Source organism: Pinus tabuliformis, chromosome 5_1, assembly GCF_031772625.1.
Source record: "Pinus tabuliformis cultivar Carrire ecotype Pingquan chromosome 5_1, CPIR1, whole genome shotgun sequence".
Lineage (NCBI taxonomy): Eukaryota > Viridiplantae > Streptophyta > Pinopsida > Pinales > Pinaceae > Pinus > Pinus tabuliformis.
The window spans coordinates 540,617,592-540,645,081 of NC_142305.1; the positions used below are offsets into that span (position 1 = coordinate 540,617,592).

General features: G+C 38.7%; 1 protein-coding gene across 2 annotated transcripts in view; it reads right to left on the bottom strand.

The window, feature by feature from the left end:
• Positions 1-14,144, bottom strand: part of CBP20 (CAP-binding protein 20) — a 171,142-nt gene extending 156,998 nt beyond the window's left edge. The window contains exon 1 of one of the 2 annotated variants that reach the window (XM_089432422.1): positions 13,901-14,144. In XM_089432422.1, the coding sequence (XP_089288548.1) occupies positions 13,901-13,918 (18 nt within the window). In that variant the 5' untranslated portion in view covers positions 13,919-14,144. The remainder of the gene's footprint in view (positions 1-13,900) is intronic. The other variant, XM_089432421.1, reaches the window with a different exon arrangement.
• Positions 14,145-27,490: the final 13,346 nt, after the last annotated feature.

Here is a 27,490-nt window from a genome sequence, read left to right on the forward strand (position 1 = left end):
TGTTGACCAAGTTTGACCACTGTTTTAATGACTGTTTTGGGCTGACTTTGACCACCTAAGAAGGCCGAATTTGACTGGTATGACCGAGCTGCATTGTGGATGGTTTGCAGCTGCTTTGACCAGCGTTGACTTTCTGGTTAGGGCTGTTGATTGCGGCAGGAAATTTTCAGATTTGACAGGGCTGTTTTGATCATCATTTGGCAAGTCAATTTTGACTTTATTGTACTCTCTCTCTCTGCTGAACATTTGAAATTTATAATAAGAAGAATTGATCAAAGGGTCTTTCCCTAGCATTCGCCAAATCTGGTGTTCTCTTGTCTTGGCTTGTCTTTTGCATTTTATTGTTCATGTTCTCTCTATAGTTACTGTCAATGTAATTTATGGTTAATGTGATTGCTATTGGAAACTAAATTGGAAATTGTCATTGGGCTGCTAGAAGGACATTGAAATAATTGTGCAAAGCGTAGAACACACTATTGTTATCTAAAATTAACATGGTATCAGAACCCAAGTGAAGACAACAGCCAAGCAAGAGAGAAAATCAATCACTAAGAGCAATTTGTTGGACAAGACTATTGGACAAGTCTCAATGGCTTCTATATCTTACTTCAAGTCTGAGGATAAGCTCAATGACAAATCTGACTATCATGCATGGAAGATGACTTTAGAGGAGCATGAAGTATTGGACTATGTGCAGGGAAAAGTGGTGGAGCCTCCTTCAAATGCACCGGCTGCTGCTAAGACGAAGTATAGAAAAGGTGAGGTCAAAGCAAAGAAAATTTTGATTGACTCTATTCAAAAGCATTTGGTTGCCTATATTTCTAATTTGGGAACTTCTAAGGAGATATATGATAAGTTGGTTTGGATATTCAAAGTAAACAATGCAAATCAAATCCTCTTTATCAAAAGCAATTTGAAGGATATCAAAATGGATAAAGGGCAGTCTATCCAATCCTACTTCATGAGAATAACTCAAATCAAGAATGACCTACTATCTATTGGAGAAGTTATTGCTGACAGGGAGCTCACTCTCATTGCACTTGGAGGTCTTTCGAGACCTTGGAATGTATTTGTCACCACCATTCTCAACAATGACAGGATACCTAGTTCCGATGAGTTATTGGCTAGATGCACTCAAGAGGAGTGCTAGGATGATAGAGAGAGACAAGCCCTCAAATGGAAATGAGCCTACTGCCTTCTCCGCTCATGCAAAAAGGAAGAATAATGGTGGTCCGAGGAGACAAGGTCAAGGATCCAAGAAAGGATTTAAAGAAAGAAGAAAATGAAGGTGCTACAATTGCAACAGGTTCGGCCACTATGCTATAGAGCATCCTCACAACAAGAATTCTCCAAAGGATCGACAACAACAACCACAATAATTTCAAAGTCAATCACAAACAAAGGAACAACAAGTTCAAAACAAAAAAAAGAGGAATGCTCCCGCTACTCGAAATGGAAATGGTCAACCTCCCAAAAGGACAAGAAACGCTAGGTATGATGAAAGTAATGTTGAAGAAAAACAAGATGAGTTTTATCTTAGTTCCGCTCTATCAACTGCCTCTCCTCCAGATACTTTGGATCATTGGTTGACTGATAGTGGCGCCTCAAGGCACTTCACTAAGTACAAGGAGACCCTCTCAAATTTGGTTGAAAGGAAGACTAATTTGAAGATCATACTTGGAGATAATGCTTACATCGTGAAAGGGATAGGTACTATCACTCTTCACTTGAATCAAGGTCAAACAATTCATCTACAAGAAGTATTTTATGTGCCTGATTTGAAGAAGAACCTGGTATCTATTTTTGCGATGGAAGATAAAGGCTTCAAGATAGTGTTCATTGATGGAAAGGTACGTATTTGGCAAATAAACCCTAAAGATGCATTTACTCTTGGATTTAGGGTTGATGGTCTCTTAATTTTGAATTAACATGTTCTTTGCTTAGGTTAGTTACTTCATTAGATCATTAGCCCCTTATCAATTTCATTAATCCATTAGCAATCACATTAATCATGACAGTACTGATGAAAGAACATTAAACGTAAATGCAGAAGACAAGCCAGGGAAAAACCCCAAGATGGGAAAAACCCTTTATCAATTCTTCTTATTATTAATATCAAATGTTCAGCAAAGAGAGAGTACAATAGAAATGACTTGCCATTGACGACCTAATAACTTAGCCCTTAGACAAGAAGATGGCCCAATCAATCTGCAATTCTGGCAATCTTTGCATTCTCCAAGAAATGGTGTCTTCTTCTCTGATATTCTGATCACTGGTTAGGGTTTGCCATCAGCCTACTACAGTCTTCTTTTCTCCACTTCCAGACCTCCTCAATCACAGTGGTTTTGCCTCCAAACATATTTGCTTCTCTTCGCTACCATCTTAGGCTAGTAATTATCCCTCCATCATGTCATTTGTCTACCTGAGCAAGGGGAATAGGTCTATGGCCTATTCTGTAGCTCAAAATTGCCTCTCGACCCTCCAATTCCAAGTCAAATAGGCCTGCGGCCCACCTGTGGCTCCACACAAAGAATGTGCCATGTTGTTGGAGAGATCCTCACCCAAGGATCATGCCAAACCATCACCCAGAACTGCCCTTAACCCTGCGGCTAGTTGTCTGCTCCTAACTCGGACCTGTGGAAGGCAAATAAACCCAAACAACTCGTCCTTCTAACTTCTCCAAGTTGTGGCTGCCTTAGAAGTATTACAATAGATGAAATGCCCTGTTTGGATGTGTGAAATAAGGTTGGAGGACTCCTCCTTTTATAGGAGAAGAAGAGGGGTTCCACTTGAATATTTTACCTTAAGCCGACCTTGTCAATTTGCACAGGTGAGGGATTTAACTCAGAAACACATTTCTCCTTCACCAAATTTAATGATCTTTAGGTCGATTTTGGTCCTCTCAAAAAGAGGAATTCAATGCAATCATCATCTCCATAAAATGAGCTGTCCAAAATGGAAATTGGCCCTAGTTGCCAATTTTAACATGGCCTCTATCAAGTTGGAGGAAGTCTTTTGGGAGCTTTGGCGAGTGATACTTCTCTTCAATGTGAATTATGACACCAAAGATTTGCCCACCTACATTACAAAGCTTTACCTGGGGTAAGGAAGATGGTCACAGGTATGCCCGAGTTTAATATGAACCATGAAGGTGTTTGTCAGGGTTGTGCAGCTAGGAAACATACAAAGGGACCATTCCCTTCTAGTGAAAGCAAGACAATCAATATTCTTCAATTGGTCCATTCTGACCTGTCTGGTATATTGCCCGTAACATCGTTGGGAGGATACTTTGCAATCTTTGTGGATGACTACTCTCGCAAAACATGGATCTATTTCTTGAAGAGGAAGGATGAAGTGTTCAAATGGTTTCGTTCTTTCAAAGCATTGGTGGAAAATCAAACAGGGAAGAAGATCAAGATATTGAGGACCAACAATGGAACCAAATATGAATCAAATGAATTCAATGACTTTTGCAAAGAGGTTGGCATTAAGAGGGAGACAATTGTTCCATACAATCTTGAGCAGAATGGCATTTTTGGAAGAAAAAAATTGAACAATCATGGAAGCCACCCGTGCCATGATCTATGATCAAGGTCTACCGAAGTTCTTATGGGGAGAAGTTGCCAACACTGTCGTATATGTTCAAAATAGGAGCTCGCATCAAGCATTGGATTTCAAGACACCCAAGGAAGTCTTCACTAGTAAGAAACTTGATGTTTCTCATTTTAGAATATTTAGTTGTCTTGTGTATTTTCATGTGGCTAAAGGGAAAAGGAATAAGTTGAAAGCTTCTAGGAAGAAAGGTATATTCGTTGGCTACAGTGAAAATTCAAAGGCATATAGAATCTATGTGCCTCATCAAAGAGATGTTGAAGTAAGTCGTGATGTTACTTTTGATGAAGACATTGCCCTTGGGAAAGCCAGAGATCTCCCTATTCCAAGGAAGGACGATGATGATGCTGCGGAAAAACAGGATGAACCTCCAACAGATGAGCCTATGCCTGATGTTGATGGTCTGATGGATCCTATTGATCCACCTCCTAGTGATCCCTCTACCTCTAGGAAAAGACCACTATGGCTCAAAGGTACTCTCGAAGATTCTGAAAGACATATTGCTCCAAGAGGGACATTTTGTGAAAGTAAGAAGCCGAACAAGTACCAAGGATATTTGGCTGCTATGAGTACTATCGTTCAAGCTTAACCATGCACATTTGAAGAAGTTGTAAAACACCAAGTATGTGTTGAGAAATCTAAATGGCTTGAGTTGTTAATGATTTCTCTATCTTGATAATTGCTTGTGAAGTAATTTCATTCTTTAGACAATTCAAATAAGATCTTTTATATGTTAGTGATCATTAACTTCATCAACCAGCTACCATTCATAATACATAAAAGAACAATAACACAAGATATAGGCAGCAGCCAGGGCAAAACCTCTCCAAACCTGAGAGGAAAACCCACGGTAATTCTTCTTATAGTTTCTTCACTTTGACAAAATTTCCAAGACCAATACAAAGACCCTTTGACCAAGTGACTCCAAGATCAAGGCTAGAATCTTCTCTTACTGTTGTCCTCTGATTTGCTGCAACATGGATCAAATCTGCTACCAAGAATGGATGATCTGGCTTCCTTCTTCCTTCCTCTTCCTCCTCCAAGCTTCCCTTGCTCAAGATGGTCCACTAGCCTAGTGGATCTCCTCAACGCTTGCCTTGAAACAATGTGATCTGCTGGACTGCTCAGAAACCCTAGCCGCAGTCCTGAAAATGTCATTGTCTTCTCACGTGGGAGTGAGCTATTTGCTCTTGTAGCCTTCCTCTTGCCTCGCTATGATTGGAGCTTCCTTCTAGTCAAATATCCAAACACTTTAGGCCTAGCATTAGGATAACCTAGGACTGTAACACAGCCCTAACCGTGATCTGTTCCTTCGCACGTGTGATAGGGTTATGGCTCTTCTAGCCCTCCAAACACTTCGTTCTGATGTCTCTGCTCTCCAAGCAAATTTGTCCTCCAAATAGACCCAAAAACAAACTATTTCCTTGATGATGAGAGCACATATAGTGATTCCCTAGCCTCGCACAGAATCTCTACAATTATAGACAGTAGAACAGACCTTCTACTTATGGTCCCGTGGCTCCTTGAGATGATCCTTTCTTCGCACCTTTTGACAGACGTCTTCGCATAGGAGAGAGACCCAATTCAAGTGTTGTGATGGTATGTCCGAATAGATGAGGAGAGGCCAATATTTATAGTGTATGAGGGTTGTTCATTAAGCCGACATGCCATACCTTTAAGCCGACTTGAACATGATATAAAGCCGACATGAACACTCATATATAAATATATATTTATGCCGAAAATACATTGCTTCTTTTATATTCGTTTGGAGGAGTCAATTGTTAGCCTTTTGTTCTTGATCTTGAAGGAGTCTTGTCACATGATTTTGCCCTTGATCTTGGAGTCATACTTGTACATTTTCAAGTGTAAACATTTACATCAATGACACAAACCTATCACCTAGCCTAGAGCTCATAATCAGAGCTACTAAAACAAATACATTTTTGAGCATGAAATCCATGACTCAAATTCACAAAATATTTTGCTAGATACAATTTACATCATTTACATTGGAATGTGTCATTATGAAGACCAAACCTAGTTACACTTTCTTCAATAGTATGGAAGGATGCGATGAATGAGGAATATGAATCTATCATGACGAATGATCTCTGGGACGTGGTGCCTAGACCCACCCAAGGACAAGTTTGTGGTCACCTCAAAATGGCTTTACAAAATTAAACATGGAGTTGATGGGAGTGCTGAAAAATATAAGGCCAGGATCATTGCTCGTGGTTTCTCTCAAAAGGAAGGAGTGGACCATGATGAGATATTTGCACCAGTTGCCGAATATACCACTATCCAATCTATTATGACTCTCGCTACCAACCAAGGATGGAGCCTACATCAAATGGACATCAGACTGCTTTCTTGCATGGCTCGCCTAAGGAGAAAGTCTACTTGGAACAACCAAAGGGGTTCAAAGTACAAGATCGAAGGACGCATGTATGCAGGTTGAAAAAGCTCTTTGTGACTTGAAGCAAGCCCCTAGGGCTTGGTATGAGAAAATTGACAGTTATCTTGTGAAGTTGCGATTTACGAGGAGCTATGTTGATCCTAATCTATACTTCAAGGTTGAAAAGGACATGCCTCTAAGTTGCACAAAACGCCAAAACATTTCGGAGTTTCCAAAGCGGGTACATTTAGAAACGTCACCTCCCAAAAATGGAAATGTCAGCCGAAACGCCAACTAAAACGTCATATATATATATATATAAGTGAATAACACATTATCTTGCAAGTAAAAAGGGAATAAGAGCCATATGACAATTTAGAAGGAAAACCAATTCTATATTAACTCTCATAGATGATTACATGATGGTCGAGTTTAAGTCGAGTTTCGGCCAAGTTTCGAAGTTTCAGGTACGGGTACAGCCCGAAACACTGGTTCCTAGAAGTTTCGTGCAACATAGACATGCCTCTTATTTTGGTCCTTTATGTTGATGATCTCTTCCTAACAGGTGCAGACCCTCTCATTTATCAATGCACGAGGGAGTTGACTTTCGAGTTCGAGATGAAGGACCCAGGTCTGATGCATTACTTCCTAGGCCTGGAAGGCTAGAAAAAGCCAGGCGAGATTTTACTTTCTTAAGGAAAATACATTGTGCAGTTGCTAGAGAGATGTGGGATGGTGGATTGCAAGTCTGTGTCTACTCCAATGGAACTCAACTTCAAGAAGCTATGTGGAAGTGTTGTTGGGCCCGAATTGGCAAACCCTTCCGAGTATCGACAACTTGTGGGGGGCCTGATGTTCTTAGTAAACTCCCAACCAGATATATGCTTTGTTGTGAATACTTTGAGTCAATTTATGGTTAAGCTTCATCACATATGTTGGATTACTGCTAAGAATCTCTTGAGATATCTCTGTGGCACAATCAACTATGGACTAAGATACTCTGTAGGGAATTTAAGGCTACATGTATATTCTAATGTTGACTGGGCTGGCAGTGTGATGGATAGAAAGAGCACGTCAAGATTTTGCTTCTCATTGGGATCAGCTTCAATATCATGGATGAGCAGGAAGCAGAAATCGGTTGCTCTAAGCACCACCAAGGCCAAATATATTGCTGCTAGTATGGCCTGTTGTGAAGTTGTTTGGTTGAGGAAGCTCTTCAGTGAGTTATTTGAGCATGTGTTGGATACCACCGTGATCTATTGCGACAACCAAAGTGGGATTCACCTTTCAGAGAATCTCGTGTTCCACGACTGCTCCAAGCATATTGACATCAAGTACCACTTTATCCGGGATATGGTACAACAGGGAGCAATAAGGCTCCAACACATCAAGATTGATGAGCAGGTTGTTGACATCCTCACGAATCCCTTGGGGAAGGTCAAATTCTTAACCTTCCGAGAGAGACTTGGAGTCGTGGAAGGACCCTCCCATGAGGGTCCCGCTTGAGTTGGACATTGAGCTCTGGGAGCTCCTAGGGGCTTGGGGTACTTCTTGGAGCTATGAGCAACCATAGGGTGAGTGGTTCACCTTCTCCTGTGATACCCATAATGGTTGACATATGCATAAGGTGAGTTGTTCACCTTCCCCTACGATTGATGACACATGTAGGGTGAGTGGTTCACCTTGCCCTACAATGATATATGCATAGGATGAATGGTTCACCTTCTCCTATGGCATACGAGCAAGATGAGTGGTTCACCTTCTCCTAGGGATGCCCCAGCGTACATCCTACCCATGTAGTTTGGAACTCTTGGGAAGTACCTCTCATTTGGCCAATGAGTTGGGAAAAGAGGATACGGACAATAGCACTACAGATGGACACATCATGTACTGTCGTACTCCGTATGTCTAGGATGCATGGTGTTCAACAACTTGGTTCTACCCCTAGTTATGTGGACTGATTTTTGTCAATGGAGAGTGGTAAGGTCTTGTGACTCACTCTCAATCAATTCTTCTTCATTATCTATATTAGTGTTCAGCAGAGTAGAGACGAGATGCAAAGATGGAACATGATCACCGGATGGCATGATGATGGATGGATTGGCAGGTGGAATTCTCCCTAGTTGAGAGGGAGTGTTAAAATTGGCAACTAGGGCCAAATTCCACTTTGGACAGATCATTTAATGGAGATGATTATTGCATTGAATTCCTCTTTTCAAGAGGACCAAAATCGACCTAAATACCATCAAATTTGGACAAGAGGAAATATGTTTTTGAGGTCAAGCCCACACATGTGCAAATTGTCAAGGTCAGCCACATCATCCTGTAGGCTCATGAAGCCCAATGGACATGTCATTTGAACCCCCAACGACTTGTATAAATAAGAGAGACCTCCAACCTCATTTAGCACCTCATCAACTCATCTTCTTCTTCTCTCTCCTCATCTGATTGGTTTGTACAACTTATTGGGCAGCTCTTCATCTCACATGTGTGGTTGGAAAAGAGGATGAATTTCAGAGGCCGAATTCCAAGACTGAATCAAGGTTTGACCAAGCACTGTTTGACCAAGTTTGATTGCGATTTTGGAGGATTTGACTCTATTTGACCATGCCGCATTGATTGGTACAGAAACCGAGATTTTCTAGATTGTTGGACATGCATTGACAACAGGCTTGTTTGACCGCAGGGTTGACTTCAAGTTGACCAAGTTTGACCCTTGTTTTAATGATTGTTTTGGGTTGACTTTGACCACCTAAGAAAGTCGAGTTTGACTGGGTATGACCGAGTTGCATTGTTGATGGTTTGTTGCTGCTTTGACCAGCATTGACTTTCTAGTTAGGGTTGTTAACTGCTGCAGGAAAATTTCAGATTTGACAGCGCTGCTTTGATCATCATCTGGCAAGTCAATTTTGACTTTATTGTACTCTCTCTCTTTGTTGAACATTTGATATTTATAATAAGAAGAATTTATCAAAGGGTTTTCCCCATCTTGGGGGTTTTTCCTTGGCATTCACCAAATCTGGGGTTCTTGCCTTGGCTTGTCTTCTGCATTTTATTGTTCATGTTCTATCTACAGTTATTGTCAATGTAATTTATGGTTAAAGTGATTGTTATTGGAAACTAAATTGGAAATTGTCATTGGGATGCTAAAAGGACAATGAAGTAATCGTGCAAAGCATAGAACATACCATTGTTATCTAAAATTAATAGTGTCCTATTGGAAGTGAGAGGACTTGAAGGTCCTTCTCTGTTTGAAGGGAACTTGTCCCTTCAGGATATAAGTCAGGATACTAGCCTCTTCGTTTTGTGAATGCTAGAAGTTTGAAGGGTGAAGTTACAGCCTTAAAAGAATGAGAAGAATTTCCTTCAACTAGGAGAAGTTATGAAATTTGACAATTGGTCATCTTTTCTTTTCTTGGTGAAGATGCCTAGTTGAAGGTGTCAATTTTCCTTGAAACTCTGCAACTACTTAGATGAATTACTGAAAACAAGGCAATTGAAAACTGAAACCAAATTTACTTTTGATACAAAGTTTCTTAACAATCTATAAGCAGTGGAAAAACGCCAGAGATAAAAACACATGCACACAAAATTGACATGTTTATTTTACCCAAGAAACCCAAAAGGGAAAACCTGCTTTCTTTGTTGTGGTATTTTATTGATTGTTCTTTGAGCAATTGGAACTATTACAATTCACGTTGCTACTATAGTCAGCAATCTATCTTTGAGAAAGCACTAAGCGTCTCCTCACTATTCTCAGCTCCTGATCTCAGCCCTTCTTGATCACTGTTGAAGATAGTCTCGACCTGCCCTGAGAATCCCTAATCCCCGCTCCACAATCCTTGCACACTTGTACTCTTATTTCCTTGCGCACTTGGACTCTTGTTTCCTTGTGCACTTGGCCCTATTTCCTTGCGCACTTGGGATCCTATTTTCCTGGCACACTTGAGCCCCTATTTCCTTGCGAACAAACTCCTAAATCCTTGCGCTCAATTGCTCCTCAATTATGCGCACTCCACACACAAAGAATTGATCCATCTTGTGCCTTCATCCTTCCCTTTATAGATAGAAATCAAGCATGCAAGAGGCCTAGTTGAATTAGCAGTTCACACTAGTGTCACGAGTTTCATTTGCTAGTTAACTCGAGCAAGTCCTAGTTAACTAGCTCGAGTTCCTCCTTGATTTTCTCTAGTTGTGATTGCAAGCTAACTGAGAACTCAACTCATTATCTCTCCAATCAACACTAGAGTCTTAACTCGTTTAACTCAACTTGTTACTACCACCTTATCCTGTAGTCTAACTGAAGAAGGCTCCAACACTAGCATGCAAACTCAATGATCATTCCAGTAAATAGGAAATTAACTCATCGTAATTGAAGTCTATCTCATGAACTCGCATCCATGCTAGAGAAAGACTAATTCGTCATCTTCACCGGCTAAGGCATAAGCCAGACGACCTTCCATAGCTACATTTTCAACAAAAGGCAGCATTCAAAAGTGCCCCTAAAGGTCATTGAAGACTTCTTAGTCTTTAGGAGCCTTCTGGATAAATTACCACCCTATTGAAATTTGGACTCAGACGATTATCACAGTCCTCAATTCTCTATTGGAAATTACAAAGTTTTGAGGATTGACCCCCTCTTGATATGAGGTTGTACAATTGAAGTCTGAAGTTTCAGGGATTAGAAATCTTTTGCTTGGCCCCTAGTCATATGGTTGTCAAGAGCTATGACCAAAAGCCAGCAAGAGAAGGGGCTATTGAGCCATCAGGATCGAAGTATTGCACTCAACGATACTAGGAGTTCAACGAAACAAATATACTGCAAAATCCAAATTCCAACACATTAGGACATGTCTATCAAGTGACAAAGATAGGTTCGTCCCTTGCCATCTGTTAGCGATCAAAAGGAGAACTCGATGAAGTGGCATGACTTATGGAAATTTGGGGTTCATGGCCCTAGCCCCTAGTCACAAAGCCATTAGGAGCTAAACCAGATGAGGGCTTAGCCCCACGATATCGGGTATCGAGTGTTGAGGAAGTCGCAAAATGACACCCATCATAAATACCTAATATAGACAAACCCAACATGTCCATTAGTTGACAAAAAACCTTTCGTCTGATGTTTACCAATTATTTGATCAAGAGTGAGCGCAATAAGCGATCAACATAATGTATATGCATCGACCAGGCAAAGTGCCAATACAGACAAAACCCGCATTGTTCATCGCTTAACGAAAGATAGAGAATCGTCAATTTAAGGGACCAAGTGTCAAGGGTGTTGAGTTACCAAGAGGTTGAATCCTCCTTATCAGGCTAACACCCCAATACTAACAGACCTGAAAACCCTGTCAATTCCCGAAGAAGTGTCCTCCCATTATTTGACAGTGGTAATGGAAAGGTCATGATATCGTTATTTCAAGTGTTGTGAGAATAAATCGAAACCATTGGGGTTTCCTCCTGAAATTGCCAAGCTCGAAGCACAATGCCACATCCTAGGTGACATGGCGAGATTGCCATGTATCAAAGATCCCTATACCATGGCAACATGTGGGCAAGCAATGCAACATGTCCGCCATGTTGAAGAGGTATATAGGCCACATGGCATTAGGAGGTCAATCTTCAAATAGGCATAACTTTGTGCCTGAAGCTTGGTTTTAGACAAAATTTATATTGTTGGAAAGCTATTGGCGAGTACGAAGCAATGATGATATCATAAATGAGTTTTGAAGAGGTTGGAGGAGTAAATTTTATAGCCCCATCTCCATAAAGTAACCTTGGAAGTTGGGTCTGGATGCCCCACAACCCTAACTAGGTTTAAGGGGGTTGGGTACCTTACACAGTGCATTTGCTCCCAACGCACATGAAAAGGTCAAGCTGATAAATGAACTTGCTTAGTGCAAAAGTTTTACAACATAGTCTAATGTCAAAAGAGAATCGCTTTAAAAGCAAAATAAAGACATTATATGTGGATTCTCATCTCCTCTATAATGGTACAAACTGGAGAAAAGGGTTTATTTTGAGCATGATGAATAACAGATATAATACATGGGAGAAAATGAAGAGTTGTTTAGATTAAAAAAGATGCATCCGCTAACAATAAATAATCACCCAAATAACTCTATGTAAGAGAGCATGAAAGAAAGGTAAGCAAATAGAAACAACAAATACCAGACCAATGCTGAATCTATGGAACATGGAAAGTAAAGATCTGAGAGGCAAATGCAACAATGGAAAGACAACCTATTGGTCATATTTTGTGAAGGAGTTTGGATAAAAACTAAGGAAGCTGTCCAGAGGGGTTGACCAAGTGGAAAAGAGAAGTCACAATCTCGGCCAATAGATTGGTTCACTTCTGGGCTGCCTTCCAACTCTACACCAATTCCCCACGTGTACATAACTTGAAGCGTATATAACTGCTAGTAAAGAAACAATGAGGAATAAATCCCAAACATATTTGATAAACTTCAACCCAGAGACTGACAACAAGCCGAAATTGAAAAAAAGTGTAAGAAAATGCTGCATCAGCACAAAATCATTGTATGCCCTACTTTGGTTCGGAACAGGATGTGCCTGACATACAACTTGAAAGAGGTAAAAAGGCGAGAACACCCAATTTAAACTCAAAAAGGAAAGTTAAAACAAACGTTTGCAAAGAAATATGCAGATTCCTCAAAGGGCGTAAAACTATCGCAGTTAGGTTTGCAGTCAGAGTGTTGCCAGACCGGCCAGGTTTGACCTGGATTCATGGGTAAAACTCTGCTCACCCCACCAATTATTCAACCTAGCAACAAGTTTCACTGGCCATGAACGAGTGCAAGTACTCAGGAGGTCGTTAACAGATAAACAATAAACGAGTTTGAATCATGGACGCGTCAGAAAAACTCAACCCCCTCTTTATATAACCCAAAATGTGAGCTTTTTTGGCTCAATTTCTGCTCTGTTTTCCTGATTTTGTCTGCACTCGCCAACTGGAGATATCTAAATATATTGCGTGTATAGGCTCTCGAGATGAAATTTTCCTATTAACAAAAGAAATTATCAAAAATTGTGTATTTTTTATATTTTCTATTAGTCAAGTTTTTTCTCAGTTGAGTCGAACTCTTACTCTTTTGGCTCGCCTAGTGTTTTCACCGAGCCGGGTCTGGTAACCATGTTTAATCAGAGTTCATAGCAAGATCGACTATGCAAAATATTTTGCAAATCATAGGAAGACAAATGAACTGTTTAGCACATAACAAATCCCGAAAACAACTCAAACATTTAATCTCTCTCTCTCACGACTCTAGAATAACTCGGGAGTACTCCAGACACTGACTCGCTTCCTCTTTTGCTGAAACTCAGGTCAGACTCTTCTAACTCAGGAGTAATCACCGAGTTTTCAGCAGACTCGGGATTCCCGACGTTGATACTCCTAGGGCTTTTCCTCGGCAATTTTAAAGCCGCGAAGCGATGTTTTTTTACCATATTTTGAACTCCTTTCGACTGTATTTTTCTCTCTGAGGGCAAGATTGATGTTGCTGAAGAGTTTAGACAGACATTGGACGATATCTCTGGGGAGTTTTAGACGATTTTTTGCAGAGAATTAGACCCAAATGAAACGCTGGCAAAAACAGAGTCCAAATTTTCAGGCATTCAAAGTTCTGGGGCTGCAAGAAAAATCACGGGGAATTAAGGCTGCGTCCCTTCGCATTTCTTTTGCTTTGCTGTGATATTATCTAGGGTTTGAGATTAATGGCAGTGCAAAACTGAGTAAGAAACTTGAATTCAATATAACGATGACAAGTTGCACACAGTGAGCGGTAATAAACTGAAAACGCTATCAAGGATGCCTTGATGACTGGGTATTCCGTCAAAGGAGCATAAATTAAGACGAAATATAAGTGAGCATACCTTGAACAGAGTTGTCATGGTGAAAGGTGACCGGAGAATGCTTATGGTTCAACCCCTTCCGCTCCCCTTCAAATACCAGCAGGCATTCAGTACCCTGTTTGCATTGGCCTCGGTTTTACGGACATATATACAGGCTCCAGCAGACGAGAAATTGAAAAAAAATCGTAAAATGATTTAACGTTCGGAGTATTTCTTATTGAACATAACAAATTATTTGCTAAAGGGAAGTAATCGGGTTTTGCTTTTTTCAAGTTGTTATGAAACATAAATCACACATTCATGGTTTGGGGTTTTGTACTGTTAAAATTGTTGTGCGATTTTAAAAAAGAGTAAAATACTTGATCAAGCTTAAGAAAGTGGGAGAGAAATATGAGAGAAGATGGAAAGGGTGGTATCTTTTAAGTATATAAAATTTAAGGAAAAATTATTAATATATTGTATTGACTTTTTATGATGGGTAGAACTTAAGCTTTAATGTAAAATAGAATTGATGCATCTGTTTCTTTAAAAGTTATTGAGATTTATGTGTATATTTGTGTATGTCTAAATAGTGAGGTAATAAGATAAGAGGTTACAAATGCAGTAGACTAGTGTTATGTAATAATTTTTATATGAATTAAGTTTTCTAATGAAAAGGTTAATATGTTAATGATCTTTATATTGATATGTAATAATTTGTTTCATAGATTTGATAAGAAATCAAATAGGAGAAATGAAGTGTTTTTCCAATTCACTTTTTATTACATAGCTCCCATGTACAATGATCTCGTTATCATCGTTACAGTTTATATTGTATGAGGTTCCGCTTTGTGATTTACATCACATGGATGAGGATTTGTTGTTGGTTCTTTCGAGATCTTTAGCTTAAGGGAGTCTCACTTCTCTTGAGTTGGATGATTGTGCTTACTACTTGGTGGTCTTTTTTGTTGATTGTGGAGCCTAATTATCTTCCTAATTCAATGGAATTAAGAATTAAATAAATAACAAATAAATAAATAGTTTGTAAATGGGCATATGGATATAAGACCTCATAAGGCATGCATACCCCTGGTAAATTACCATTAAAGTTTAGATGTAGACCTAGGTGATGGGGGGAGCATCTGAGATTCTTGGATATCTTGGATATGAACTTTGAGGGTGGTAGAAGATAATAACCTCAAATTAAGTTGAAATTGGAGGATGTTAGGCTAAACTTGACTTTGTGAAAGAGTCAAATCTATTTTAAGTGAACAAGTGGTTTTGGGGGCCACAATGTTGGTAGCCAAGAGTATTGGTAGGTCATGTTATTATGCTCGTGGATTGAATGTAATGAAGCCTTTAAAAGGCTTGGGGCACTTCATCATGTTATGGTTGTGTCATACAAGAGAGCATGGTAAAAAGGAAAGGAGATTGTAAGAGAATGAAGAGGAGGTTGCAATATGTGTTGTTGGTTGTAGCCCTTCATTTGGTTGGAAAAAATAAAGGAAGAATTGGTTATTTCTCTTAGGATGTAGCCCAGATTATGTGAACCGTGTATAGTTATGTCTCTTTGTATCATGTTCTTCTATGTTAGATTTTCACATTATTTGTTAGGTCAGGAAGATAACTCCTCAAATCAATGCCTTTCGTTAATGTGGAAAGCAATTAAATACAAACTTGAATAGTGACCCTTGGGATTCCTATTCCAAGGTATTTCCATGTTCTTATTTCTATTTACATATCTACAAGTTTTTGCCCAATCACAAATGATTAGGTGTCAACATTCCCCCCCCTTAATCAGAAGGGGTGTTTGTAAGTCCAAGCATCATTCTAAATCTTTCAAACTTTTCTCTTCCAAGCACTTCGGTGAAGATGTCTGCAATCTGCTCATTTGTGGAACAATGGTGTAGGTGAATAGTCTTGGCCTCAACATGATGTCGAATCAAATGATACTTTCTATTGATATGCTTGGTTTGATCATGGAATTTTATATTATTGACCAATTTTATTGCAGAAGTATTCTCAATTAAAAAAGGAGTAGAGTGCACTTGTTTCTCTTGTAAATCTTCAAGAATTTTCTCAAGCCACACAATCTCCTTGGTTGCTTCTGCAACTGCCACATATTTTGCCTCTATTGTGGAATCTATTGGAACTAACTATTTGTGTGACCTCAGGGAGATAGCTCCTAATCCAAGACTCATAACATAGCCTGAAGTAGATATTACATTTCCCTTATCTCCATAAAAGTCTAAATCAGAGTATCCAATCAAATTGAAGTCATCCACATGTGTATATTTGAGTACAAAGTCTTGAGTTCCCTTCAAGTACCTTAAAACTCTTTTTGCAGCAAATCAATGACCCTCACAAGGCTTTTGCATAAACCTGAAGAGGATTCCAACAGCAAATGAAATGTTTGGTCTGGTAGTAGTGAGGTAGTTAAGACTTCCTACAAGTTGTATGTACTTAGTTGTGTCCTCGAATTCATTTTCTTCTTTAAATGTGAGCTTTAAATTTTGTTCCATTGGAGTGGACAAAGGATTGCATTTAGCCATGCCAAGTTTGTTCAACAAATCTCCAATGTGCTTCCTTTGAGAGAGGAATATAAATTTTTGATGTTGGGTTACTTTAATACCCAAATAATAGTGAACATATCCCAAATCTATCATCTCAAATCCTTTCCTCAATTCTTTCTTTATGGATGCAATATAATTTTCATTGTTCCCTGTCATCAGTGGATCATCTACATACACCACAAGATAGACAATCGTTTTTCCAACTTTCTTGACAAATAAAGTTGCATCATCAAGATCAAAGTGTTTGAATTTTAGTTTTAACAGATGCTTAGTCAATTTCTCATACTAGGCTCGCAGTGCTTGTTTGAGGCCATACAAGGACTTGAGAAGCTTACATACTTTGTGCTCTTGTCCCTTCACAACAAGACCTTGTGGTTGAGACATAAAAACATTTCCTTTCGAATCTCCATTCAAAATGGCAAATTTTACCTCCATTTTATGGACTTTCCATCCATTCTAAGTTGCCAAAGCAAAGAGAGTCTGGATGGTAGCCTATTTTGTTGTGGGGGCAAAAGTATCCTCATAATCGACCCCTTCTTTTTGTGCAAATCCTTTTGCCACGAGCCTTGATTTGTGCTTCTCAAGTGTGCCATCTAATTTATACTTGTTCTTGAAGACCCACTTGCAGCCAATCGGTTTGGTTCCAAATGGAGGGTCCACCAGGTTCCAAGTTCCATTCTTTATAAGAGCATCATACTCTTTATGCATTGCTCCTTTAGCATTCATCATGAGAAGAAAATTCTTAAAAGGAAGTTGGTTCGAAAATAGTAGACAAATTTAATTAAAAATCATAAGTAACATCCATATTAACAACTGAATCAAAATCATCTACATCACGTCCATTCTGTCTAGTAAAACTTCTTGCTCCTGTCTTTCCTACCTCATCAAGATGAACACTTTCAAGTGTCTTAGTGAGCCATTTTGGAGAAACGTTATGAGATGGCCTAGGCTATTATGTTGACTGAGATTGGGTTAAATCAAGATTTAGCCTTTCAATTCTCTCAACCACATCACTCAAACTGTCTTCTTGATCATTGTTTGGAGCCTCATGAGGGGGGGAGAGTGCTTCAAAAGGAGATTCCATAGATTGATCCAAGACAAGGATTCCCCCTTCAAGATGTGTAATCTCATTATCAAATTATTGAAAATATTTTGCATGTGTAAATTTGTCAAAGCTATCAAGTTGTCCTTTCAAATACACCATTCTATTAGGGATTATAAGGCACAAGTGTCTGATGTTGAATCCCATGCTGGCGAAGATAGTTTTCAAATTCATTTGAAGTATATTATTTTCCATTATTAGTACGAATAGAGTCAATATGAGATTGTGTATTGTTTCTAATTCATGCATGAAATTTTCAAAAGCTTCATATTTATTCTTCAATAGAGATACCCAACACATTCTAGTGTACATCAATAAAAGTCATCATATATTTATTTCTATTTGTAGAAGGAACAGGCATAGGGCCACACAAGTTAGAATGAATATGTTCAAGCTTTCTACATGCCCTAGAAAGAGAATCATGAAATGGTTATTTTCTATGTTTTCCTAAGATACAAGCATCACATTGCTTTAGTTTCCTAGGAATGGTTGGAAAACCAATAACACCATTTCTCTTCAATAAACGAAGATTGTCATAGTTCATATGTCCAAATATAGCATGCCATAAGAAACTGAATGTCAATGTACCTTCATTATACTAAGAACTGTATGCATAGTTCTATGCACGAGCAGACATTCCTTGTAGCTTCAAGGGTATTTCTTCTTCTATTTCCATCATGACAAGTGAGTTGTTTGATGTTTTTCTCACCTCAACTTTGCCATCAAACATGTGAATGGAGTGTCCTTGCTAGTGGATGTGAACCAAGGACAACAATTTTCTCTGCGGTTCTTGAAGGTATAGAACATCATGCAGAAGAAAGTCAGGGAGTCCAGGCAGTTTGAACCTGATGGTGCCAAGTCTGGATGGCTTGAGTTTTGACTTGTCTGCAAAGTAGACTACTCCATCTACATTGTCATTGAAATCTTCAAAAAAAAAGTTTTCGAAAGGTCATGTGGCAAGTTGCACCTGTGCCAAGAAACCATGCAACTTTCCACAAAGCAAATGAAGTATTAAACAAATCTTTAATTACTCGAACATTGCAATGTGCCATAATATAATGAGCAGATTCAGGTGATTCACCTTTCCCTGGATCTGGTGTTTTATTATTTTCTTCATTTCTTTCTTGCTTGATTCTGTCCCAAGAGAGTTTTCATGTGGATGCATCATGTCCATTTCTATTGCAATGTATACAATGAAGAACAGGTTTTCATCCTTGGTAATGTTTCCCCCCTACCTTTGTTATTCTTATTTCCACGTCCTCTTCTACCACTTCTTCCTCTAGAAGAATCTTATGCCTAATTCTTCTCTTTTTTTGCAAGGCACAATTATTCAGAAGACTGATTAATTGCCTTCCTCTTCCCAAAAGATTTCTCTCTTTCTGCAAACTTCTTCACAAGAGAGTCAAAAGTAATCTCTTTAAGTTGGCCACTAGCTTGTAATGATTGAATATAGTGAGAATATGTGGGATATAGTGCCTTGACAAAAATTGTGCGAGGAACGTCCATTTTAACTCCAATGGCTTCTACATGATGCACAATAGCTCTAACTTCAGAGGTTAGGGAAAGGGAATCATCATCTTTCAATTCAAGATTGAAGAGTTTGATCATTAGTTGGACTACCTCAAGCTTTGAGTGTGTCATATAAGTCTTTCAACTTCTTTAAGGCATTAAAATCATTGGTGATTAGTGCAATATGATGACTCATCTCTTCATTTATTGATGCAGTAATTAAGGCATAGGCCTTGCTTTTTTTGTTCTCCCATATGGTGAGCTCTTTGTCTAATGTGGGCTTTGCAAGCGGATCGTTACCTTATCCTTCACATAGACCTTTCAATAATTCATTTAAAATGAGTGTATGCTTTATCTTTTCTGGACCATTCGTGGTAGTTCTATTTGCAAGTGAGAACTACTCCAACTATTGAGATGAGAGAACGTGTTATTAAATAAAATTCTAAGTTGGTCCTAAATAGTCAAAATTCTTGCCGCAATAATCTTTGATAAAAATCTATCAACAAAGACCCATCATACAAGTTTGTCTTAAAAAATTATTCAAAATAACCCAAAAAAACGATGATGGAATTTGGCTTCAGACCCTCTATCTTGAATAACTACTTTGATAAAAATCATCGCTTACAAACAACACTAAGAGTATAAATTAACTTGTAGATACAACCAACATATAACTCACTTCAAAGAAAACACTAATACAACACAATCAGCTATTCAAACACAAATGTAGCACATATAAATGGTGATACCCGTACAACGGTGATGGACTAGTCTTCGTCGTGCTTATAATCCATGGCATGCGCAATGCTAAAAGTTGTCAAAAATGAATGGACGCTCATGGTGTACAATAGTTCATGGTATTGATTAGATGCGACTTCTAATTTGTGGTATCGAGGAAGTTTGCAAATACAATATTTGTGGAGAGAGTCTTCAAATATTTACAGGGAGAGTCTTCAAATCTTCGTGGAGATTGCCTTATGCAATATGCAACATTCAAGCACTCAACAAACAATACGCTCAACATTTAAATGCTCAACATTCAAATGCTCCACATTTAATATGCTCAACATTTAATATGGGAATGCACCATGGCCTTGAGACACCACGGTCGACCTAGTGTTCAGTATTATTGTCAGGGCCAAACAATGGTGGACGTTGAGAAATTAGGCATGAATGTTTGTTGGTTTCAAGTTTTAGTTTACATTTAAGGAAAGAATGAGCACACAAAGAATGATGGGCATGCAGAGCTTTGAGAGGCAACGAAAAGGTAATATGCAGAAAAATGTTATAAGCATCCTTTTATTTAGTGGACATGACCAATGATAAAGTGACTACATATGGCAGACCTATGAGTAGGGAGAGGGATGTGTTTTAGTGCAGGTTTTCACCCTAGACAGACAAGGAATCCACAGTGAAGGAGTTACAGGGCTAAGGAAGCCAAAATGGGGCTTGTGGACTTGCACTCTAATACCATATCAGGGTAGGAAGATAACTCCTAAAACCAATGCCTTTCATTAATGTGGAAAACAATTAAATACAAACTTGAATAGTGACCCTTGGATTCCTCTTCCAAGTTCTTTCCTTGTTCTTATTTCTATTCACATATGTACAAGTTTTCGTCTAATGCCGGAGGATTAGTTGTCAACATTATTTTTAATTTTAATTGCTATGTTATTATATTCCTTACAACTGGTATGAGAGCCAAAGGTTTATTTTGATAATAAACTCACAAGAAAGGAGAGTTCTTGGTTCGAGTAAGAGCAATGGTGGAAGAAGGAAAGTTTAGAGTCAAGAAGTTTAACATCCACAACCACTAGCTCTTGCAAATGCAAATGGAGGACTATCTGTAGCAACAGGATTTTTGCCTACCATTGGGCGAAAAAGCAAATGAGTCGACAACTATGAAAGACAAAGAATGGAGGTTTTGATATAAAGGCACTAGGAACAATATGGTGTGCCTAACAACATGAGTGGCTTTCAACATTTCAAAATAAAAGGCAATGAAAGATCTAATGAAGATTATGGCTAAACTATATTAAATACCCTTAGCTTCCAACAAGGTATTTCTTATGAAGCATTTATTTAATATGAAGATGTTAGAAGGTGGGTTTGTTGCTAACCATTTAAATGAATTTCACACGGCCACATGTCGTTAAGTTATGTAGGAGTAAGTTTTAATGATGAGGTTAGAGCTCTTTTCATTTTGTTTTCATTGTCAAAAAGCTAGAATGGGTTGGTCATGGTTGTGAGTAATCTTGTCTCTTGTTTCAACACTTTAGAGTTTGACAATGTTGTTGGTGTTACCATAATGAGGAAATGCAATGGAAAAGCACAAGTGAGACATTAGGTGACGTTTTAACTAAATCTAAAGGGAGGGTAGAATGTTGGCATTATGGGGAGAGGGGAAAGCATGTAGGGAATCATGAAAAGTCTAATGAGCAAAACTAAATCTAAAGGGAGGGTAGAATGTTGGCATTATGGGGAGAAAGGACATAGAGTCACCTAGGGAGAGGGGAAAGCATGTAGGGAATCATGAAAAGACTAATGAGCAAAACTAAATCTAAAGGGAGGGTAGAATGTTGGCATTATGGGGAGAACGGACATAAGAAGAAATATTGTTGGTCTCTAAAAGGAAAAAGGAGATCGACAACATGAGAATAACAAGGAAGTAAATGTAGCAGTGATGTGTTACAATATGCTTTAATCTTTTCAATATATAACATTGCTAATTCTTGGGTGATAGACTCAAGGGCTTCATTTCATGCCACACCCCATAGGAAATATTTTCAATTTTTTGTTCAAGGTGATTTTGGATACATTTATTTGAGTGATGATGAACCATGTGATTTTTTTTAAAAGGGTAGGGTAGGGTATTCGGTGGTGCATTCCATTTTCTTGAACTCCCCTTGTCACCAACATGCTTCTTAGCTAGAATCAGTGAGCCATTCCTCCTTGTGAGGAAATCACTTCCATTTTTTGTTTGAGGTATTTAAAATTTTCTCTTCATAATGGTTTGGTAAATATATTTGTGATTTGTTCTTTTGTTGGAATGTATTCCAACCTGGCATTTTGATCAAAAACTTGTTCTCGAAGAAAGTGGTACTTGATAGGAATGTGCTTCGTTTTAGAATGCATAAAAATGTTTTTTACGATATTGATAGCACAAGTATTGTCACACATAATGGATATAGGTTTATCACCATTCTCTTGAAGATTCTTGAGATTCTACTTCATCCATAGGACTTGGTACAACACGAGGCTAATATAATATATTTTGCTTCAGCAGTAGATAGAGAATTTGAAGTTTATTTCTTGCTGAGCCAAGAGACCAAACAACTACCTAGAAAGAAAGCTCCTCCACTGATGCTCTTTTTATCATCAACACTTCCAACCCAATCTACATTTGTATAAGCTCTTAGTGTAAGATATGTTCCCCTTGAATACTAAAAACCATAGTCTATGGTGTCTTATATATGTTTAAATATTCTTTTAATTGCATTAACATGAGATTCCTTTGGGCTTGATTGAAATCTTCCCACCAAACCTACTGCTTGCATGATATATGGTCCTGATGTTGTTAAATAAAGAAGGTTGCAAATCATGGACTTGTACATGGTCTCGTTTACTTTTGGAGACTCATCATACTTACTAAGTTTGCAACTTGTTACCATAGGAGTGCTCATAGATGAAAATTTTTTCATACTAAACTTCTTTAATTTTTCCTTAATGTACTTTGTCTGAGAGATAAAGAGACCTTTTTCTGATTGATGTACCTACAAACCAAGAAAGAAAGACAATCCCCCCAACATAGACATTCCAATTCCTTCCGCATGTTTGCTGCAAAACTTTTGTTCATATAATCAACATCACTTCCAAAAATTATGTCATCCACATAGACAACAATAATCAAAATGTTATCTTTGTCAATCTTGATGTAAAGGTTAATATTTGTTGCACTTCTTTTCAAGCCTTGTTATTGAAGGTGCTTATTCAATATAGAATACCAGCCCTAGGTTCCTGTTTTAGACCATGCAAGGCTTTCTTTAGCCTTCGCACGTATCCTTGTCTTTTGGCAGTTGAAATCATTCCGGTTGTTCAACATAAACTTCTTCTTGCAGTTCTCCATTCAAAAATGTTGATCTTACATCCATTTGATAAAATTTGAACCCTTTAAAACTTTCAAAAGGCAAGAACATCTTGATTGCTTCAAGTATGGCTATTGGAGCAAATGTTTCCTCGAATTACACACCTTCAACTTGGGTGTAACATCCCTTGGTTAAAAGTTCATGTAACAAAAGTTAATAAAGGAAAAATAATAACCACGGTTAAGGGACACTAATTCCAAGCTGAATGTTGGGAAAATATATCCTAGTGGGCATCACAGGATGTGTTTATGGTTAAGGGAAATTGGCAAAGGCAATGGTTAAGACATTAAAAAGGCACAAAAGTTATTTTGGCACATTTATTTATGAAAATAAAGGGAAATAGGCAAAGGAAGTTGAAAGGTCACAGGTTGCATGTGAGGAGGAAATTGAAGGAAAATAATGGAAAATGAAGAAAATAGAGGCCTCGTTGATAAAAAGGCTTTGGAGGATCAGTTTGTAACCTTTTGTTAGTTTAGTTTTGGAGCTCTCTCATTATTCTCTCTCTCACACACTCTTGGACACTTAGAGTTTTCTTGGAGCATTCTAGCTTTGGAGCAAGGAAAGGAAAAGCAAGCAAAGGAAGGACAAGGAAAAGAAATGAAAGCAAAGAGCAAGCAAGGAAGAGCAGGATCAAGCAACTTCAGTAGGAATACTTGCAGGTAACATATTGCATGTATAATTTCCTAGCTGGTTTTGACATGCATGGCTTTGCATGTTGGTATTTGGTTCTCTGGCTATCAATGCCATGGTCTTGTCGGGTTATTACAGTGGTTTTCAGCCTTGCCTTGCCTTTTTTCCAAATAGCCATGGTGTGATGGGATTATTTCTTGGTTTTGAGCTTTGGAATTTCCGAATGGTTTCAGAATTTGGGGCAGAGGTGGTCTTAGGAAAATTCCCAAAGGCCTAGGAATCCTTTAATTGGTTTTGGTGGTATACATGGTAAAGCTCGAGGGTGGAGTCTCGGTTTAGGGCCTATTGATCCAATGTGGATTGTGGTAAATCCTGAGAGAAAAGGAGATGAAAAATTCCTCAAGGATAGTGATGGAGTCTAGAGACATTGCAAGCTCGATTTGGTTTTGTGATCTCGGTGTCGGTTTTGGTGAGATCACGGTTTAGTGAGGGTGGAGGTGGTTTAAACTCTGGATTCCTTTTGTTGTTTTTGGATCGGTTTATCCATGATATCCCACATTCATGCTTGGAATATGGCACAGGGGTGACTAGCTGAAAGAAAGATTTGGTTCAGCCATGTCTATGGTCAGGTGGTATTGAACCTGGTTGGTTCTTGCCTATGTTTAATAAAAGCAAAGTTCTATTGCTTTTGTACTTGTTATTATGTGGCCTTAATGGTTGTTATCTCATTGTTATTTACACTGTTTAATATTGGTTATAAGCATGGTTATATGACTGGTTATAGTCACGGTTATTACATGTATTTACTTGTAACTGAAAGGATAATGGATGCAAGACCTAATTGATGTCAAAATGGTTAAGGGAAGAGGGTGGTGATCCTTCTTGTCAAGTCTCATATGAGTTATCAGTCGTTTATGCTCTGTTTTGTATTCATGTCTTGTAGATCGCGTTGATGCTAAGTGTTTGGCAGAATGTCAGTCCTGGTTGGGGATGGTTAGGCCTAGTCGTGGAGCCAGTTTTTTGCATGGAAATCTTGTTGTCATGTAAATTATGGATTCTGAAAGTTACAGGGGTTTATGGGTAGTGACTGAGATTCTAGGCTTGAAAAGTGGCATGAATTCCGGATTCGTAGATATAGCATTAGGGAAAAAATTCCCTGGAAGCTCCCTTGCCCTTGTTGTGAGACCTTCTAAAGCCTCCTAGACGCACCCTTGTTCATATCAAGGGAGCGTCCAGGGGTTTGATGCACTAAAACTCAGTGGGACCCAAGGACTGGTCATGGAGATGACTAGGAAGGCTTATGGGAGTCTTGTAATAGTTATAGAAGGTTTGTGTTGTGGGTTTCCGTTAATTCCACTTCCTTAAGGTCAACTAGGAGGTTGAGTCTTGTTATAGTTGCCCCTCATCTCATGTTTACCTCGGTTAAGCCAATGAAAGTGGGTAAATATGAGGGGAGGCATCGTTATAGGGTGGTATCAGAGTAGGTTGCGCTCTCTATGGAAAAAATCTGATTTTGTCAAGGTCATTGTCATCATGCATGGGATCAGGGTATACTGTTGGTATGGTCATGCATGATGTTATGTGTTGATAATGTTACATATCCATATATGTTTATGTTTATACATGTACATGCTAATGTGGAGTGATCTTGCAGGTGAGATAAGCCTCCCCTGAACAACAATAAGGTATGGATTTTAATTTGGTATGTATTTGGTTTTTCTGACATTATATACTTGCAGGAAGAAGAGAATCAAGGATGATGAACAAAATGGTGGACTATAGCTCCCGCGACTCTCCTTACAAATAAGTTGGGCAACAAGGAGATGAACATTCTCCTAGTATGATAGATACATTGAGGAGCTTGATGGTTGAAATCAGAAGTTGCAAGGTAGATAATGATAGGTTGGTGAGGCTTAGGAAAGATTTGCAAGGGCTCAGGAAAAGAAAATAGAGGTTAATGTAGATATCCTTCAGATCTTGTAAGAGTTGCAAAAACAGGGAGAGGATCAGTCATGAGCAAGAAGAAAAGACCAATGGAGCCTATGGTAATAGGTCTCGATCTGAATACGAGTTGGATAAAGAGGACAAAGTTAGATGTGGCAGATCATTGGACACATTTGACAGGAGGACTGGTATATATGGGCATCATTCTGGTTCCTCTTCTAGGAGAAATTACCATACCAATCACTGTCATCATCCTTACATGAAAGGTGAGTACTTTCCCGAGGAGCTTAAGAAAGTCAAGCCACCTACATTCGATGGAGAGATGAAGAAGTTAGAAGATGCTGAGGCATGGTTGCTTGGGTTGAATAAATTCTTTAGATTACATAGTTATACAGAGAACATGAAAGCAAAGATAGCCACTTTCAGTCTTAAAGAGAAAGCAAATATCTGGTGGGAGGATGTGAATAATGTTAAAGGTATTCAGGAGGATGACTTGACTTGGAATGAGTTTGAGAGGCTCTTCAAGAAGAAGTATTTATCAGAAAGGTACTATGATGACAAAGCAATGGAGTTTTATGATTTGCAGATGGGTTCCATGACAGATGATGAGTATACTAGTAGATTCTTGGAGCTGTTGAGATTCATGCCTTACCTCAAGGAGGAGAAAGCCAAAGTTTAAAGATTCATAAGTGGACTGCCAGTAGCATATGAAGACTGAATTGAGTTCGATGAGCCTAGATCGTTGGAGGAGGCCACCCAAAAGCTGAAACATTGTTATGAGTAGTCAAAGCGCAAAGTTGAGCCTGAGCATGACTTGAAAGGAAATGAGAAAGTTAAAGGAAAATGGCCACCAAAGCAGGGAATACCTCAAGATGCAAGTTGTAGGTTTTAACCCCTTACAGAAATTACTTGCATACAAATTATAGAAATAGAAAATAAACAATGGCAAAAGCATAAAACATAAAACAAATATACACATATTTCCCCCTGGATCCCAAACTTGGGACTACTAGATTGAATTTTCATTATATTCCTTTTAATGTTACAATACATATATATACATGTCGAAGCATCCATAAACCTCAATCCATTAACCCTGGATTAGAACATAACCATATTTCTCTTGACTAGATCTACAAAATGTCGTGGGTAGAAAACCATCAAGCCCAAAACCATGTGCGAAAACCATGCACAAAACCATAGGTAGGTCCGCCCACTTAATATAAGGTCCAAAAACAATTTCCCCAAGGCACTGCCCCGGACCCCATAGAGGGGGGCTACTGCCCCCCTCAAACACCCCGATAGGGGGGATTGCCGCCCCCCTTTAACCCCCCGACTTCACTACTGGGGCTAGTTGTGGAAAGAATATAACACACACGCAACATTCATCCACTTGTTGTTTTGTTTCCACAGGAGAGCTTAGTCATTGGTCCAGCCATGCAATGCCCATTGTTTATCTACACCAAGAGAACTTCTTAGTGCTCATAGATTTTGTCAATGCATCTACAATATTCTTCAAAGTGTCAACCTTTACCAGCAACACCTTTTTTTCCTCAACCATATCCCTTACAAAGTGATATTTAACATCAATGTGCTTTGTCTTTGAATGATAAGCAGGGTTCTTTGCCAAAAAAATTGCACTTTGGCTGTCACAGTCTATCCTTATAGCTCATTGTACTAACCCCATGCTTGAACATAATCTCTGCAACCAAACTGCTTCCTTACTTGC